Here is a 15,677-nt window from a genome sequence, read left to right as displayed (position 1 = left end):
GTGTAGAGATTACTTTAAAATAAAATCTTAAGAAAATCAGTTCAAAATTTCCCTTTGGTCCCACTTACATGCTTGAGATAATTTCTGTCTCCAACTAATGGTTCTGCCCAGGGTGGTCGAGGCCTGGGACACACTTTTAGGGAAACAACTGTCAGAGCAAAGAACAAGACCACATAGGAAGAAACAACGAGGAAATGTGATTAATACAGAGTAACTGGGCAGGCTAGGAGACTGCCGGAGAAACCAGACACACAACCTTCCCCCAAGGACTGTGTTGTGTTCATTAATGTTTTTAGTCCCTGACATACGGAATGTTCAGTGCGTATTGCTTAAAAGAGTTACCATGGCATAGAGACAAAAACATTAAGAAAGGACAGATTCCTCAGTATTGTTTCTCACCCCGTTAAACTCCGGCACTCGTTCCCTAAGCATGAAATCTCATATTCTCCTTTAGTGTTAGTTTCAACATAAATTAAATATGGAGCCCCAAAACAAAGTAGCAAAGTGTGTGTGTCCCTTCACGCTCCACGGCAAGGGATAAGCAGAAGAGTCAAGAGCAGAAGGAAAGCAGAGAGCGGCTAGCGTTGGTCCGGGCAATGGAGACTCGCCCACTGCCCTACAACAGACCGGAAATCGGGGTCGGGCCCGCGCGGGCTTCTGACGTCACTTCCCCCGCGACTTCCTGCGGAGGACATGGCGGCTCTCAGCGGTGTCCGCTGGCTGACCCGGGTGAGGCCTGGGGTCAGGTCGTGCCGGGGGCGGGTGGAGGTGCGGCGGGTGTGTACCAGGCTCACTGCAGTATTCGGGGTGTGGGACCCCCGTACCCGACCTCACGGGCGTGTGCGTCTCTGTCTCAGGCGCTGGTCGCCGCCCCGAATTCCGGGACATGGAGGAACCTGTGTACCTCTGCCGTGGCGCACGCCGCCTCTCGAAGCCAGGTAAGGGAAAGTCCGGCTCCGGTCTGTCCACGCGCCTGTTCCCTCGTCCCCCGCTCCCCGGGACCAGTGCTCCCACCCCAGCTGTAGCTCTGATGGTCCCGCTGGCAGGCTGAGGACATGAGGGTGGAGGGCGCCTTTCCCGTGACCATGCTGCCAGGCGACGGCGTGGGGCCTGAACTGATGCACGCTGTCAAGGAGGTGTTCAAGGTGAGTGACGTCGGGGAATCAGCCAGCACACACTAATGGGGCGGGTTGGAAAGGACTTACCCCATCGTGACCCAGAGATTTTGGGGACCTGTCCCTGAAGGCTGCCTCTGTCCCAGTGGAGTTCCAGGAGCATCACCTGAGCGAGGTGCAGAATATGGCATCTGAGGAGAAGCTGGAGCAGGTGTTGAGTTCCATGAAGGAGAACAAGGTGGCCATCATTGGTACGTGTGCCCCCTTGCTATTCCACCCATATGCCTTTTAAAATCACGCGAGTTGGGGCGCCTGGGTGGCTCAGTCGGTTGGGCGGCCGACTTCGGCTCAGGTCATGATCTCGGGGTCCGTGAGTTCGAGCCCCGCGTCGGGCTCTGTGCTGACAGCTTGGAGCCTGGAGCCTGTTTCGGATTCTGTGTCTCCCTCTCTGACCCTCCCCCGTTCATGCTCTGTCTCTCCCTGTCTCAAAAATAAATAAAACGTTAAAAAAAATTTTTTTTTAAATAAAATCACGCGAGCAAACGTTCTTTAAGCTTCTTTTGGCACATACTAACACCTTAAGTCCCCCAGGCTCCCATCCCTATTTCGTGGTGGCCATTTGTTTCTTCTGTTTGGGACCCAGGAGTTGAGAGATAATGTGAGCTGCCTGTGCAGGAGGGTTTCAAGGGTTTGAAGTCTGTCAGGGGGCTATATCATGGGTCATCAAATCTTGTTAATTGTGTTTCTTGAATGCCATTTCTAGCTTCCTCTTTTCTTTTGTCTTCCCCCCTCCTTCCCTGCTTTAATCTCCCTATTAGAGTTTTTTTTGGCTTGCAGTTCTGCCCCTACAATCTGTCTTCTGCATCTGTTCTTTTGGAAAGACCGACATGGCTTTGCCAGACCCTGCCTTAGCGTGGGAGAGTAAGTTCTTCGTAAACTGACTTTCAGCTTTTCTGCCTCCATTTCAATAACATTTGTTGTGTGCTTGGGGCACACTGGACTGTTAGTTTTCAAATACTATCTTGATTTACATTGTTACTTCTGCCCGGAATGTTCTTCCTTTGATGCTGTTAGAATAGTCCTCACTTACCCTGCTATAGTTTCCTAGGGCTACTGTAGAAATCACCTGAAAGTTAGTGTCTTAAAGTAACAAATATGTTCTCTTACAGTTCTGGAGGCTAGAATCCCAAAATTAAGGTGTTGGCCAGGCTTCCTCTGAAGGCTTAGGGGAGAATCATTCCTTGCCTCTTCCAGCTACTGGTGGCTCTTGGTGTTTCTTAGCTTGTAGATGCATCGCTGCAATTTCTGCCTCATTTTTCGAACAGCTTTTCTCCCACTGTGTCTGTGTATCTGTTTCTCTTTTGTTTCCTGGATAAAGACTTGACACTGGATTTCGGGCCCACCGTAATTCAAGATGATTTCATCTCTAGATCCTTAATTATGTCTATAAACACCGTTTTCCCAAATAAGGTCACACTTACAGGTTCTGAGGGTTAGGGCATGGACATTTCTTGTGGGCTCACTATTCAACCTACTCTACCCACTTAACCTAAGATTTGGCTGAAGTGCCAGCTGTTTTCATAAATTTCTTGATATTACAAGAGAGAATTTCTATTCTGTGCTTCTGTGTACGACATTAATACCTCTCCTGTGGTACTTATCGTGTCTTTCATATTATTCGTCTTTCCCAATGTCTTGTTTACGTTTTGAGGACAGGAATTGTGTATTGTGTTTTTTGGTTGATATCCCTAGTACCTGATACATGGCCAGTATTCAATAAGTATTGGTTGAAAAAATGTCAAATAGACCTGCAAGCATCAGTTTCTTGTCTCCAGAGGCATTTAAGAGTCAGTGATTTGGGAGTGGGAGAGGAGAGTCTGGGTTGCATCATGTCACTGAGAGGGTTGGACACTGATCTGGGTTCCCTTGGTCTTAGCCTGTGCCCTCCCCCTCCCCCTTTGTTTACACAGGAAAGATCCATACCCCGATGGAGTATAAGGGAGAACTGGCCTCCTACGATATGCGACTGAGGTAAGTGGCGGGGGCCGTGGGTCAGAGGAGTCCTGGGGCACCAGGCAGAGTGCTGATGGCTCTGCCCCACCCTCAGGCGTAAGTTGGACTTGTTTGCCAACGTAGTCCACGTGAAATCGCTTCCTGGGTACAAGACTCGACACAACAATCTAGATCTCGTGATCATTCGAGAGCAGACAGAAGGGGAGTACAGCTCACTGGAACACGAGGTGAGGCCCTGGAAACTGGGGAGGGCAGGGGTGAAGGGAGAGAGCGGCATGGCTCCTTCCCTTGTTTTCAGGGTCACCTGGCTGTTTTTCTTTTCTTATCCAGAGTGCAAGGGGTGTGATTGAGTGCTTGAAGATCGTCACCCGAACCAAATCTCAGCGGATTGCAAAGTTTGCCTTTGACTATGCCACCAAGAAGGGGCGGGGCAAGGTCACGGCTGTTCACAAGGCCAACATCATGTGAGGGACATGTCTTTGCATGGGATAGGAGCCAGCCCCTGAGAAGGTAGCCCCTTGCACTTTCTTGATTGAATCTGTTCCCTTTGGCCCACGGACAGGAAACTTGGGGATGGGTTGTTCCTGCAGTGCTGTGAGGAAGTTGCTGAACTGTACCCCAAAATCAAGTTTGAGACAATGATCATAGACAACTGCTGCATGCAGGTAATGTCCTCCCCGTGTCTCCACCCTCAGAGTGTCCGGGATGGGCACGGAGCAGAACTTCTCCATGCCGCCATTTTGCCTCCTAGCTGGTGCAGAATCCTTACCAGTTTGATGTGCTGGTGATGCCCAATCTCTACGGGAACATTATTGACAATCTGGCTGCTGGCTTGGTTGGGGGAGCTGGTGTGGTCCCTGGTGAGAGCTATAGCGCAGAGTATGCGGTCTTTGAGACGGTACGTGAGGTCACCTCTTCTCTTCGCCCCGCCGGCCCTCTCTGCATGCCTGGCTTCTGACTTCAGGTCCCTTGACAGCTGCCCTCCGATGCATCCCCCTCCTCAGTGACCCTGGTGTGTTCTTCCCCCCACTGCCTTATGCTTCTACCCTGGGTATCTGACCTGAGCTCTCTTCCTCAATGCCCTTCCCTGACCTCAGCCTCTGTGTAACCTCTGCTCCTAGTGACTCTGGCCTGCCCTCTCTCCACAGGGCGCCCGGCACCCATTTGCCCAGGCAGTGGGCAGGAACATAGCCAACCCCACAGCCATGCTGCTGTCAGCTTCCAACATGTTGCGGCATCTCAAGTAGGTGTTGGTGGGTTGGGGCAGGAGGCTGGGTGTTTTAAGGGGGAGCACAGGTGGGGAAATCAGGGGGATGATGTGGGGAGAATCTCAGTTTCTTCCTGTCTACATTGACAGTCTTGAGTATCACTCCAACATGATTGCAGATGCCGTGAAGAAGGTGATCAAAGTTGGCAAGGTGAGTTAGAAAGGCTGTGGGTTTCAGGGCCTCAGCACTCCTCTTTGGGGAACCTGAATCGGGGCCTCCTTTCCCTCCAGGTCCCCAGAACATCTTCTGCGCTCTGATCTTCCCCTGCAGCTCTCAGGGCTGTTCCTCACCTTTCTTCTCCTGGCTGTTTCATCCTCTGAGTCTCCTTTGCCTCTTGGTTACTGTCTGCTATGCCCTCTTTCCTGCTCCATCCATCGGCTCTTTTGTGGCTGCTGTCTGGGGGAGGGTGTGGGGGCCAGAGGAGCAGAGGGAGGTAGCAGGCAGGATGAGGCACAGGTGTCTGCTTCTCCACACCTGCAAGCCCTTCCTCATCTGCATTCCCCTGCCTTCCGTCCTCCCACGTGGTCTGAAGTCCTCCAGGATTTGCATCTCCCATCTCACTTCACGCTCAGCCTCCCTCCCATCCTGCTCAGGCTGCAGCATAGCTCTGATAGTGGCTCTGGCCCAGACAGGAGTGGGGGAGCCCATGCTCTTCCAAACCTGGCCACCTCCTTGCGATTCTGCTGCATTGCATCTTCTTTCTGGCCTTGTCATTCCTTCTTGGATTCCATGCCCATCACATTGCCCTATCCCCCCTTCATGGGCTCTCTTCTCTTCTTCCCCACGGCTTTTGCCGGTGGTGGCTGTAGGTGCGGACTCGAGACATGGGCGGCTACAGTACCACAACCGACTTCATCAAGTCTGTCATCGGCCACCTGCACCCCCACGGGGGCTAAACCCCTTTATTCCCTCCAACCTCACAAGGACCATACTACCTACACCTCCCTTCAGTACAGTGGACCAGAGAAGAGCTCTTAAACCTTTTAGACCATAATCGTCTGGGCAGAGCCTAGGTTGTCCTGGGGCTGGCTTCCTTAGGGACCTGTGTATTACTAGGTGGGGGTAGGGGGCCGCCTAGGGATGGGGCCTAGGCCACAGGGATGATGACCATTCTCCCCTACAGGTTCGAACTTCTGACATGGGTGGCTATGCCACCTGCCAAGACTTCACTGAGGCGGTCATTGGTGCTCTGCCTCACCAGTAGGTCCCATCCACACCCATAGCCATGTAAGGTGTTCAATAAAACAAATATACGGACTTCTGTGAATTTGTTTTTATTGGGATATAAGGGATGGGTTGGGAAATGCCATGTGGGTTATGCCCCACCGGGAAAATGTCCGCTCTAATCTTCCTGGGAGAACTTGTGGAGCTTTTTCTTTTTCTTGGAGCTGCTGCTCCTGCTGCCAACAGCCTCTTCTGGCCCACTGCTGAGCGGCTCCTCCTTGGAAGAGAATTTCCTCTTTTTCTTAGGGATGCTCCTGTTTGCTGCCTCTTCGGCATCACTAACTGGTTCCTCTTTGGGGAAAGATTTCTTCCTCTTAGGAAGACTTCCGCTGCCAGCGGTCTCTTCAAGATCACTACTAACCAGCTCCTCCTTGGAAAAAGATTTCTTTTTCTTGGGTTTGGAGACAGAAACCGATGGGTCTTCCATTCCGTTCTCCTGAGGAGTCTCCTGGGGCTTTTGCTTTTTCTTCTTCTTGGGTCTCTCACTTATCTCCTAAAGAGAAAAATGGGCATGAAACTATCTTCCGTCGTATGCATGTGCGCACCTCTGAAAATTCCAGCAACTAAATAGGGCAGAGAAACTGGTGGGAATAGTGTGAAAATCGCCCAGTGTTTCGGAAAGGATTTCTAACTATAGGCAAGATGCTGCAAACCCATCCCCAAGGGGACTCCCACTTAAGGAGGATATGTTGCTGTCTAAGCCCATGAAATAGCTATAGAAAAACACACAATAGAACCATCATGCCATGTTCCAAAGGGGACCCTGAAAGACTACTTGACAAACTGGGCGCTGCATGAAAATCCTGGGGAGGACCCTAACCTAGCACACATCGTGGAGACCTCCCTGCCCCAAGCCCCACTGTGAAATGCTACCACCTCCGGACACACGTCTGAGAACACGCAGAGCAGGAATTTACACTACCCCCGGTTGAGGACTCCTGGGAGGCAGCCGAGGACAGAACACTTGCCCAGGGACCGGGTGTGTTACAACCAGCTCTCTGGGCTCCTGAGCCAGTTCTCTCAGCACCTATCTCCTTCCTATAGAATCAAGAGGTAGTTTGAGATGTTTCAGGTCCTGATTTTAGTCCAAAAGCCTGGACTTGAGACCATGATGTGAGGTAGCACATCCTCTGTTCTGCTGTCAAGAACCCTATACCCAGGGCCTTCACCCTGGGCTGAGGGTTGGCCTGCCCACTGACCTCACACTCCTCCAGGGTACTACTGCTGTTTTCCGAAGACGCGAGGGCAAGGGCGGCCAGCCGTTTCTTCTCCTTCTTCAAGCGTTTCTTCTCCTGCTTCTCCAGCTTCCTGGCCATCTCAGCAGCCGCTTCCTCTGCCTGGCCAAAGAAAAGTGCTGAAAAGGCCCTGAAGACTGCAGGTTCTCTAGGCCTCCTTTCCGGCTTCACTGGATCAGGCTCATTAAATCAGTTTTTTTGCCTCCACTCTACAAAGTCAGGCTAAGCCAGTTCATCACCTCCAACAGCCAGCTCTGGTCCTCCCCCCACCCAGCAAAGCCCAAACTGACCTGAACCATCGCCTCCTTCATGACATCCAGATTCTTTCGTGGAATCTCTCCTGTCTCATAGAAGGACAGCCGCTCCTCAACTTGCTCTCGAAGCTTCTCCCCAAATACACTTGTGGGCACCTCTGGATGTGTGTGTGTGCGTGCGTGTGGGTAAACAAAGCCTGTCAGCTCCTAAAGGGCCAGCTTCTCCCCACCGTATTCCCTCTACCCTCAGCTTCACTCAGACCCAAGGTATCAACACTCACTAGGTGAACTGCTGTTGACGAAAAATATTGCCATCATTGTAGAAGCTGCTAGGTAGTCAGCCTCCCCTCCTCCCAGCCCCTTCTCCTCCAACCCCCCCACCCATACCAGAGAAGCAATCAATTCGTGAGGCAATACTGCATTTGTTTGCCAGGTATCGGGAGATGCGGCCTTTGTTCTTGGCAGCTGCTCGGCCAATGAAGGTGGAGTGGAAAATGAGTCCATATTTTGGGGTGTTACCCCTTGTCTTCAGGGCTCTGGGAGAAGAATATTTAGTGGGGAGTTTAAGATCAGAAATCTCAACCCCACCAGCCGAGGCAGCTCCTCCCCTCCCGTGCTCCCAGTCTCCAAAGTGAGCCTTAGGCTGGACTGGGTCTCTACACCCCCACCTCATGCCAACCCACAGCTCCCAGAGGCAGAGGGAAGGCATCCAATGTCGCTGACCTGGAAATCTGGTCCCTTTGCTGGGCCCTGGGAATCACTCAGACACCAGGACTGGCCATCACCCCATAGCAGAGGTCTGTATAGGTCAGGGAGCCCTGGTCAGCCATCACCGTGATCCCCAAACAAGCAGTGGGCACTGCAAGTGGCACCTGTGTGTGGGCAGGTGCCCTCACTGGTACCTGAACAGGGCCTTTTCAGCCCCAAGGATCTGCACTGTGGACGCTGGATACTTGGCCAGGTTGGTGAGGCTGCCAGCATGAGCAATGAGACGTGCACCTACCTAGAAAAGGATTCAAGGAATTAGAGAAGCTGGAATTGCCACTCTACCAACTGCATAATTCCGCTTCACCCGTCATCAAGTGCAACTGGGGAAGATTAACAATGGGTCAGAAAATACAGTAGTATGGACCTCTGTTGTAACAGTCCTTAACCCCATGTTGTGTTCCCCCTGACGCACCGCTTCCCCAATTAGCGCTGATAGGCTGGGGGCTACTTGGCTCATCTTGGATCGCAGGTAAGTGTGTAGGCTCTGGCGGTACTCTGACAAAGACACCACACGACTGGAGAAGCTCTCGATGTTTATCAAGTCGATGGCTGATATGTCCATGCCTAAGGGACACCAAGAGTGAATGCAAGACCAGATATTCACAGCCCCAAACTTATTCTGGCCACTAAGCTGTACTGACCCATGGAGGACCGCGAGGCATCCAGAATAGCCTTAGCCTTGGCTCCATCCATTGTCAGCTCTTCCAGCTTCTCCAGCTTGTCTTCATTCAGCTCCCTTCGGTTTCCAATGAACTGAGCGAGGCGGCAGTATGTAGCATTGTCATTGATGATCTTCACCAGCTCAGGAAAGTGATACCCGTACCACTCCCTGCAAAAAGCCAGCACAGTCACTCCCTGCCCAGCTGCCAGGTCTCAAAGTTATAGCCTCAACCCTCTCCATTTCTATTCTTTGCCTGAAGAACAGGAAACAAGTCAGATTTAAAACGTCAACTCCATGTCCCCCCATTCACAATACAGACCAGGCAAAGCACCTGGGCTGGGGTGTATATGGGTGGATTTACTCTGCCTCCTCTTTCTGTACAGTCAGTGTAAGAACACAGCCTGTGGTAAGCACCGGGAGGCTCAGCCCCACCCCATGCAGTTTTGCCGGCAGGAGCCAGTCCTGACTTCAGCATTCAAATTAGTTAAACCACAGGCCAAAGACCCCCTTCTCAGGGGTTGCTCAGGCTCTTTACCTGACACGCATGGAGAAAGTATTGATGTCCTTATCCAGCTGGTCCAGGAGACTAATGGATTGGATAATCATATTGTCTACCCGGTTCACGTTAAACTTAACTTTGGCACGGGAATAGCTGTGTCCCAGCCCCAACTGGGCTTTACAAGCAGACAGATCTGTCAGACCCTTCACCAGGTTGTGGAAGTGCAGACGAACCCCTGGAGGAGAGCGAGACTGTGAGCAAGGGAAGGTTCTAAGCCAACCTCTGCACCCACGGGCACCAGCCAAGCAGAAGGGCTTCCCAGAAGCAACCTTAGGCTAAGCACCCTGTTAAGTTTCCAGATCCCCCCTCAGAGATGCCACGAATGTAGTGAATGTTAATAGCAGTCCCACCTCGCAGGATCTCAGCTATCACGCCTCCAGTCTGGCAGTTGTACCCTAACTCTTCTTGTATAGCAGCACCGATCTTGGGGTCTCCAACCCCCAAGAGTACTTTCTTCTTTTTGGATGGCAGGTGTGTCTCCAAGAGCAGGCGGAGGTCCTCGTGAACAACACCTCACGGCAGAGAACAGAGAGCTTCCACTAACATACTGAAGAATGCTTAACTCATAAAAGGGATCCTGTCACCCTAAACGCTGATTAAGTGATAGACTTATCCTATGTTGGTCCCACAGGGCATGCTGGGATGGCACACCTAGATCCTTCCTTGCTTCAGGCTTTGCTCAGAGACATGGAGACATCAATGATTGCACTCAGGGGATTGACAGATTCACGTCATCACTGCAAAGCCTGCATCAACCATGGAAGGAACAGGACTCAGGTCCAATTGCAAGCGTGTGCAATATATAATTGAAGCCTTCAACACACCCTAGGGCTCTGTGTAAATAAGCATTCAGTGCCTGATTTGCCTTCTGGAATAATCTTTTTTTTCTTGGCTCTTCTGTATCAAAACCGCCTTTTCCAAGCACTTCGACAATTACCAGAGAACCACCTTTACCATCAAACCATGCCACCCTACCGGATTTCACCTATGGAGCATTTATCTCTAGAAGGCCCACAAAGAAATAACATCGACTTATCTCCGTAAAATACTTGGTGGTGGCCGACTCACCTTCAGACACAGCGTTGGCATTTTCCAAGGCAACCTGGGACGAGGCAAAGGGACAAAAGGCCACCAGACGAACGATATTGTGGAACTTGCCCAGGTTGAGCACGCACTCTTCCACCTTGGGGAAGAAACAGGATGAGCGGTTTTCTTCCCTGGCTCTTGCCTCTAGGGCGCAGTAAAGCAGCGGTTCTCAGCCCTGCACGCATGTTTAAGAACCAACCGAACGCTTTGAAAACGAGCCGAGTATAGGCCCTGAATCCCGGTCGGCTTCATCGTACGGGGTGCAACCCGGGGGGGGGCTTACTTGCAAGTGCTTCTAACGCGACACTAATTACGAACGCAGGTAAGGACCCCCACACACACACCCACCCACCGCCAAGTCGGGAGCTTTCAGGCCCAGCGCACCCCCCAAAGCGCGACCGGCCACGTGGGAGCGCGCGGTGCATGCCGGGGCCCGGCGGCCCGAGGAGCTGTGGCGCGGCCGGCAAGCCCACCGCTTCCACTCACCTGCGGCAGCAGCAGGCTGATCTCCTCCACCTCCTTCAGCGCCAGCAGCGCGTAGCCGACCGCGTGCTCGAAGAGCACGTGCAGCAGCACCTGGAACGGGAGCCGGGGCGCGAGCGTCAGCGCGGTTCCCGAGTTCACCCGGCCCCGCTCCCAGGGCAGATTCCCGCCCCGGCCCGGGCTCCCGCCCGAACTCAGGCCCAAACCTCGGCCTTCGCCTCACCCGCACCCGCTACCACTCCTCACCATGGCGCCTGCTCCTGGCCCGGCTCGCAATGCGGCGAGTGGGCTCCGGCGCGCGGAACCGGGCTCCGGAAGCCACGCCTCCGCGCCGCCGGCCAATCAGAGACCGGGGACGATACCTTTGCGGGCCTTCGGAGGGGTGCGCCGCGGTGGTATCGCCCGGAGGGCGGGAGGTGGGAGCGCGAGCGCGCGGGCTGCCTTGCGGCCTCCGCTGCGGCGCGGGTCGGCTTGGTTGCCGGGGACGCGCGGGATGCGGCCTGGCCAGCAGGCCGCAAAGCAGTTTGGGAAGGCGCTTTCCCAGATAATATTCCAGCCCCAGGTCTTCATCATAGGAATTGTGGATGCAGAGCTCGGCAGAGACCGGGCGGGAGGTCCCGTGCGGGCCGCGGCCACTATTCCCACGCGGAAACTGTTGCCGAGCCCGCTTTCCGTAACGCGGGTGATCTAGAGCCCCGGACCCCTCCCTGCTCCCCACGCCTCCTGGGACCCCTTCGTCCCCGCCTCCCACTCGGGGACCACCCTGCTCCCGCGGATGGAAGCGGGGCCTGGGGCGCGATGGCGCAGACCCGGAGGAAACGGCTTTTCGTGGCCCGCTTTGAGCTTTTCGGTTGTATTTTGTTTATTACTTTAAAAAATGAGGGTGGCAGGCGATACGGTAGAAACGAACGACAGTCTCACCTGTTCCTTGGTCGGCTTCTGGTTCCCCTGCTGAAGCAGAACCAGTTCCTTTGGTAGGGCCACGTGTTGCTCGCCCCGTTGAACGCCCAGTTCCAGGTGAATGGGAGCTGCTTCCAGGCCCTCTAGGACGGGGTTCTGGGCAATCTGGTGACTTTTGAAATTTCCTTTGCTTTAGTAATGAATATTAGAGCTATAAACCCCAAACCTGGTTATCCTAAAATAGTAAATATGCTGGAAAATTAAAAAAAAATCATTTTAAGGGGATTTTTATTCCATATATCCCCATAACTAAAGCGCATTTATAAATTGAACCTATTTTCTTAGGCAATTCACTTCCTTGGTAAACAAAATCCAAGTACTGAGCTCACTCTTAAAAATAGGAGGAACCTTAAAATCTCATAATCTCAATATTGCTTAAAATGTGATTAAATTCTTATTACATATATTCTTGTACAGTCATGAATCTGAATCAGTTACTCTTTCACATTAAATTTTTTTTTTTTTTTTTTAGAGAGCGTGAATAGGGGAGAGGGGCAGAGGGTGAGAGAGATAATCTTATGCAAGCTCCACACTCAGTGGAGAGCCCGAGGCAGGGCTTGATCCCACAACCCTGGACCGTTGGCGGTGGATGGTAACCTGAGCCAGAATCCAGAGTCAGATGTTCAGCCAAAGGAGCCACCCAGGTGCCCCACTCTTTCACATTTTAAAGTGGAATTGCAAAATTAATCTGTTACATACATCAGTATGTTAAATTCTCTTAAATTATAAATACCAAATTAAGTAGATGTTTCCAAAATGTAACAAAATGTTAATGCTATGACTGATTTTTTTCATTATTTCTGTACTTAATCCTAAATATTCCCAGGGTTACAGGTGCTTACCTGCTAAAGTAGGGGTTTTCAAGGTAAAGTCAGAATGCATCAATGGATTGCAGAATTAATTTAGACATTCTTGGCCAGCATTAGAAAAATAGGATGTGGGGCACTGGGTGGCTCAGTTGGTTAAGCATCCAACTCTTGATTTCAGCTCAGGTCAAGATCTCATGGTTCATAGAATGGAGCCCCACACTGGGCCCTGTGCTGATAGTGCAGAGCCTGCTTAGGATTCTCTCTCTCTCTCTCTCTCTCTCTCTCTCTCTCTGCCCCTCCCCTGCTTGTGCACACTCTCTCTCTTCTCAAAATAAATAAATAAACTTAAAAAAAATCGGAAGAAAGAGAATAGGACATAATAGTAGGTCCTACAGAGGATTGATCTGTAAGATGTTTGCTTCAGCTAAGCATACATAGAAATACGTATGTATGTATGTATGTAAAATCCATATGCACACATGCAAATTTATAGTGTGGGTGTATATACATAAACATACATTTCTATGGGTTAAATTCAAGAGGCCTGCGAGTCACCGAGCTGAAAGTTAACCATAGATTTGAGCTGTCTGGTTATAAAGGAACTGTGGTAGAGCTAACTTACAGAGCTAACTTACAGTGGTTGGTTAACTTACAGAAATGGCGGAAGAGAATAGCACTTCAACTGGTGAAATACACACACGATTAGATGGGATGTGGTGTGACCACTAACACTATTCTTTTGGCTTCCTCACTTCCACCTCTTTGCTTTTTAAATTAAACAAATTATTTTTATTTTTATTTTTATTTAGTTTTGAGACGGAGAGACACAGTGTGAACTGGGAAGGCGCAGAAAGAGAGGGAGACACAGAATCTGAAGCAGGCTCCAGGCTCTGCGCACAGAGCCTGATGCGGGGCTCCAGCTCACCAAATGCAAGATCGTGACCTGAGCCGAAGTCAGACGCTTAACCGACTGAACCACCTAGGCACCCTTGCTTCTTATTTTTTTTAATGTTTTATTTATTTTTGAGAGAGAAAGAGTGCGAGCAGGGGAGGGGTAGAGAGAGAGGGGGACAGAGGATCCGAAGTGGGCACGTCACTGACAGCAGTGAGCCTGGTGCAAGGCTCGAACTCACCAACCATGAGATCATGACCTGAGCTGAAGTTGGACACTCAAACAACTGAGCCACCCGGGGGCCGCTCACCTCCACCTCTTTAACTAAGCTGTCTCATTGATACGTCATGGTCCTGACCTCGATGGGCATCTCTGTAGCATGTGATATTAGAGACCATATCTTCCTTCCCTTTGGGCTGGGTTCATCCCTACCTAGGGTCAGTTCTTTGCCACCAAAGTGGCAAAACTTCTGGCTTCCCCTTCTCTAAGCCATCTTCCTCGCCACTGCCAGAATGATCTTCCTAAGGCAGAGAATCCAATCACGTTCTGTTTGTAGGTGCTCATTGTAGCGTGAAGTAAAGGAAAGATTAAGGGCTTGGTGTCTCAGGATCACCTTGTGGTAGCTCGTCTCCGAAGATGACCACCAGTGATCCATCCCTCCTGGCATTAGGTCCTCGTGTAGTCCTCCCACAAGGAACCAGGCTGGGCCTGTGATTCATTCATTTTAGCCAATAGAATGTGGTAGCAGTGATACTGTGCCAGGGCAAAGCCTCAGCCTTTTGCATTCTTCGGAGCCTTGAGTTGCCTAATGAGAAATTCAGCCGCTCTGCTTGCGAGACCTTGTAGAGAAGGAAAGGCCCTGAGACTTCACGGACAGGTCCAGCTTTCTGAGCAGCTCAACCGAGCCCAGCCTTCCAGCTGTCCCCGTCAAGAAGGTAGATAGGGCCATTGTGTGTGTTCCCACCCCAGCCACCGTCTGACTGCCACCACACAAGCAACCCCACACAAGGCCAGCAGAAGAACCACCTGTTGAGCCCCATCTACCCACAGAATTGTGAGAAATGACGTTGTGGCTCAAAGCCACTACATTTGGGGATGATTTGCCAAGCAGCCATAACCATGAATCAGTCAGCAAACGTGGGTTCATTTGGCTCATTAATGTAAACCTTTCTTTTTGATTCTGCATTCCCTCCAAAGTACTGCTTTCACTGTAGTCTACACATTTTTGGTGTGCAACATTTTCATCGCAATTCAATTCCAAATGTATTCTAGTTTCTTTTATGGATGCTGTGAGGACCCACATGTTATTTCGACTGGTGATAAAGGTCGATGTCCTCCCTGCTTCCTGTTGCTGCTTTCTAAGCGTTATTTCCTCCTCTTTTTCTTTGAAAAACTTTGGCTACCCATCGCTGCCCGGTGGCATCCAGTTATGCACTGTGAGGGCTGTTGCTTACTTTTTGGATAAGGAGGCAAGATGCTGTTGCAAAAATGGGGGGTGGCATAAGCCGGTGAACTTCCTAACCTCAGATTTACTACCCTGATTGTATCATTTCAGCTCAGTCTTGTAGATCCTGATGTGGTCCTGACCTCTGGCATCCTTATATGCATGAGGCCCAGGGGACTCCCCTTCCTTCCCTCCCTTCTTCCTTCCTTCTCCAGTGTAGAACCCAACATCAGGCTTGAACTCACGACCCAGAGATCAAGACCCAAGCTGAGATCAAGAGTCAGACGCTTCACCAACTGGGCCACCCGGGCGCCCTGTATTAGGCCCAGGTGATTTCTTTCAGCGTGCAGACACCTTACAGACAGGAAGATGGGCTGGTGGCAAGTGGTGGGGGGAGGGAGCAGAGAAGCGAGCCCAAAGCTACCTCCATTCATCTCAGAAGCCAAACTAAACAACTGAATTCAGCCAGTCTTTTTTGGGCTAGTCTTTGAGGATATAGGTAGGTTTCAAGCTAGCAGGCCCCTCGGATGCTGTACGATCTGACGTCTTTTTGCAGAGGAGGAATGAGGATGTTCAGGGGTCAGGATGAGGAATCTGGGTATTCAAGAAGCGACAGCATCAGTGAATTCTTCTATTCATCCAAAAAAAAAAAAAAAAAGATTTTAGGGCACCTGGGTGGCTCAGTTGGTTGAACATCGGTCTCTTGATTTTGGCTCAGGTCATGATCCCAGGGTTGTGGAATCGAGCTCCTGCTGAGCATGGAGCCTGCTTGGGATTCTCCCCCCCACCTCCCCCCACCCACTCAGTCACTTTCAAAAAAAAAACAACAAAAAATGGGAAAAAAGGTTTTTTTGTCCCTATAGCATGCTAGGTATCTTTCTAGGTGCTTTGGAGACAGTAGTAAAG

At 51.2% G+C, this 15,677-nt stretch overlaps 2 protein-coding genes and 5 non-coding genes across 9 annotated transcripts; 1 reads left to right on the top strand and 6 right to left on the bottom strand.

The window, feature by feature from the left end:
* Positions 1-680: 680 nt before the first annotated feature.
* IDH3B (isocitrate dehydrogenase (NAD(+)) 3 non-catalytic subunit beta) lies at positions 681-5,653 on the top strand. 3 transcript variants are annotated; one of them, XR_006215560.1, is made up of 13 exons: positions 681-729; positions 858-938; positions 1,047-1,145; positions 1,246-1,366; positions 3,086-3,146; positions 3,223-3,355; positions 3,459-3,592; positions 3,691-3,793; positions 3,880-4,026; positions 4,277-4,371; positions 4,486-4,546; positions 5,206-5,409; positions 5,520-5,653. XR_006215560.1 is itself a non-coding variant. In XM_007073197.2 (12 exons), the coding sequence occupies exons 1-12, from the start codon at positions 694-696 to the stop codon at positions 5,598-5,600; spliced, it is 1,152 nt and encodes a 383-aa protein (XP_007073259.1). In that variant the 5' UTR covers positions 681-693; the 3' UTR covers positions 5,601-5,653. The 3 variants fall into 3 exon arrangements, 2 of the variants coding, with proteins under 2 accessions (XP_007073259.1, XP_007073258.1); XM_007073197.2 differs by lacking the exon at positions 5,206-5,409; XM_007073196.2 differs by having other exon boundaries at positions 5,206-5,653.
* Position 5,654: 1 nt separating this feature from the next.
* Positions 5,655-10,983, bottom strand: NOP56 (NOP56 ribonucleoprotein). The gene is made up of 12 exons (XM_042980767.1): positions 10,913-10,983; positions 10,670-10,759; positions 10,166-10,280; positions 9,448-9,609; positions 9,074-9,272; positions 8,519-8,706; positions 8,290-8,441; positions 8,012-8,112; positions 7,497-7,645; positions 7,146-7,267; positions 6,820-6,957; positions 5,655-6,113 (listed from the first exon to the last, which is right to left on the bottom strand). The coding sequence occupies exons 1-12, from the start codon at positions 10,913-10,915 to the stop codon at positions 5,739-5,741; spliced, it is 1,794 nt and encodes a 597-aa protein (XP_042836701.1). The 5' UTR covers positions 10,916-10,983; the 3' UTR covers positions 5,655-5,738.
* LOC122237518 lies at positions 7,028-7,099 on the bottom strand. The gene has a single exon (XR_006216120.1). It is a non-coding gene; the product is annotated as a small nucleolar RNA SNORD57 (small nucleolar RNA).
* Positions 7,362-7,432, bottom strand: LOC122237519. The gene has a single exon (XR_006216121.1). It is a non-coding gene; the product is annotated as a small nucleolar RNA SNORD56 (small nucleolar RNA).
* LOC122237542 lies at positions 7,865-7,949 on the bottom strand. Its single transcript, XR_006216144.1, has one exon. It is a non-coding gene; the product is annotated as a small nucleolar RNA SNORD86 (small nucleolar RNA).
* Positions 8,831-8,961, bottom strand: LOC122237534. The gene has a single exon (XR_006216135.1). It is a non-coding gene; the product is annotated as a small nucleolar RNA SNORA51 (small nucleolar RNA).
* On the bottom strand, positions 9,773-9,840 carry LOC122237544. Its single transcript, XR_006216146.1, has one exon. It is a non-coding gene; the product is annotated as a small nucleolar RNA SNORD110 (small nucleolar RNA).
* Positions 10,984-15,677: the final 4,694 nt, after the last annotated feature.

Source organism: Panthera tigris, chromosome A3, assembly GCF_018350195.1.
Source record: "Panthera tigris isolate Pti1 chromosome A3, P.tigris_Pti1_mat1.1, whole genome shotgun sequence".
Classification (NCBI taxonomy): Eukaryota; Metazoa; Chordata; class Mammalia; order Carnivora; family Felidae; genus Panthera; species Panthera tigris.
This window is presented reverse-complemented; position numbering and strand designations above follow the sequence as displayed.

Bases quoted from the DNA above. Each gene is read 5' to 3' on its own strand.
- IDH3B (XM_007073196.2), top strand. From the start codon at position 694: ATGGCGGCTCTCAGCGGTGTCCGCTGGCTGACCCGG. The intron at 730-857 runs GTGAGGCCTGGG...TCTCTGTCTCAG, and splicing joins GTGTCCGCTGGCTGACCCGG to GCGCTGGTCGCCGCCCCGAA. The intron at 1,367-3,085 runs GTACGTGTGCCC...TTGTTTACACAG, and splicing joins GAACAAGGTGGCCATCATTG to GAAAGATCCATACCCCGATG.
- NOP56 (XM_042980767.1), bottom strand. The intron at 10,281-10,669 runs GTGAGTGGAAGC...TTCTTCCCCAAG, and splicing joins TCAGCCTGCTGCTGCCGCAG to GTGGAAGAGTGCGTGCTCAA. The intron at 8,707-9,073 runs GTAAAGAGCCTG...GGCTTTTTGCAG, and splicing joins ACTTTCTCCATGCGTGTCAG to GGAGTGGTACGGGTATCACT.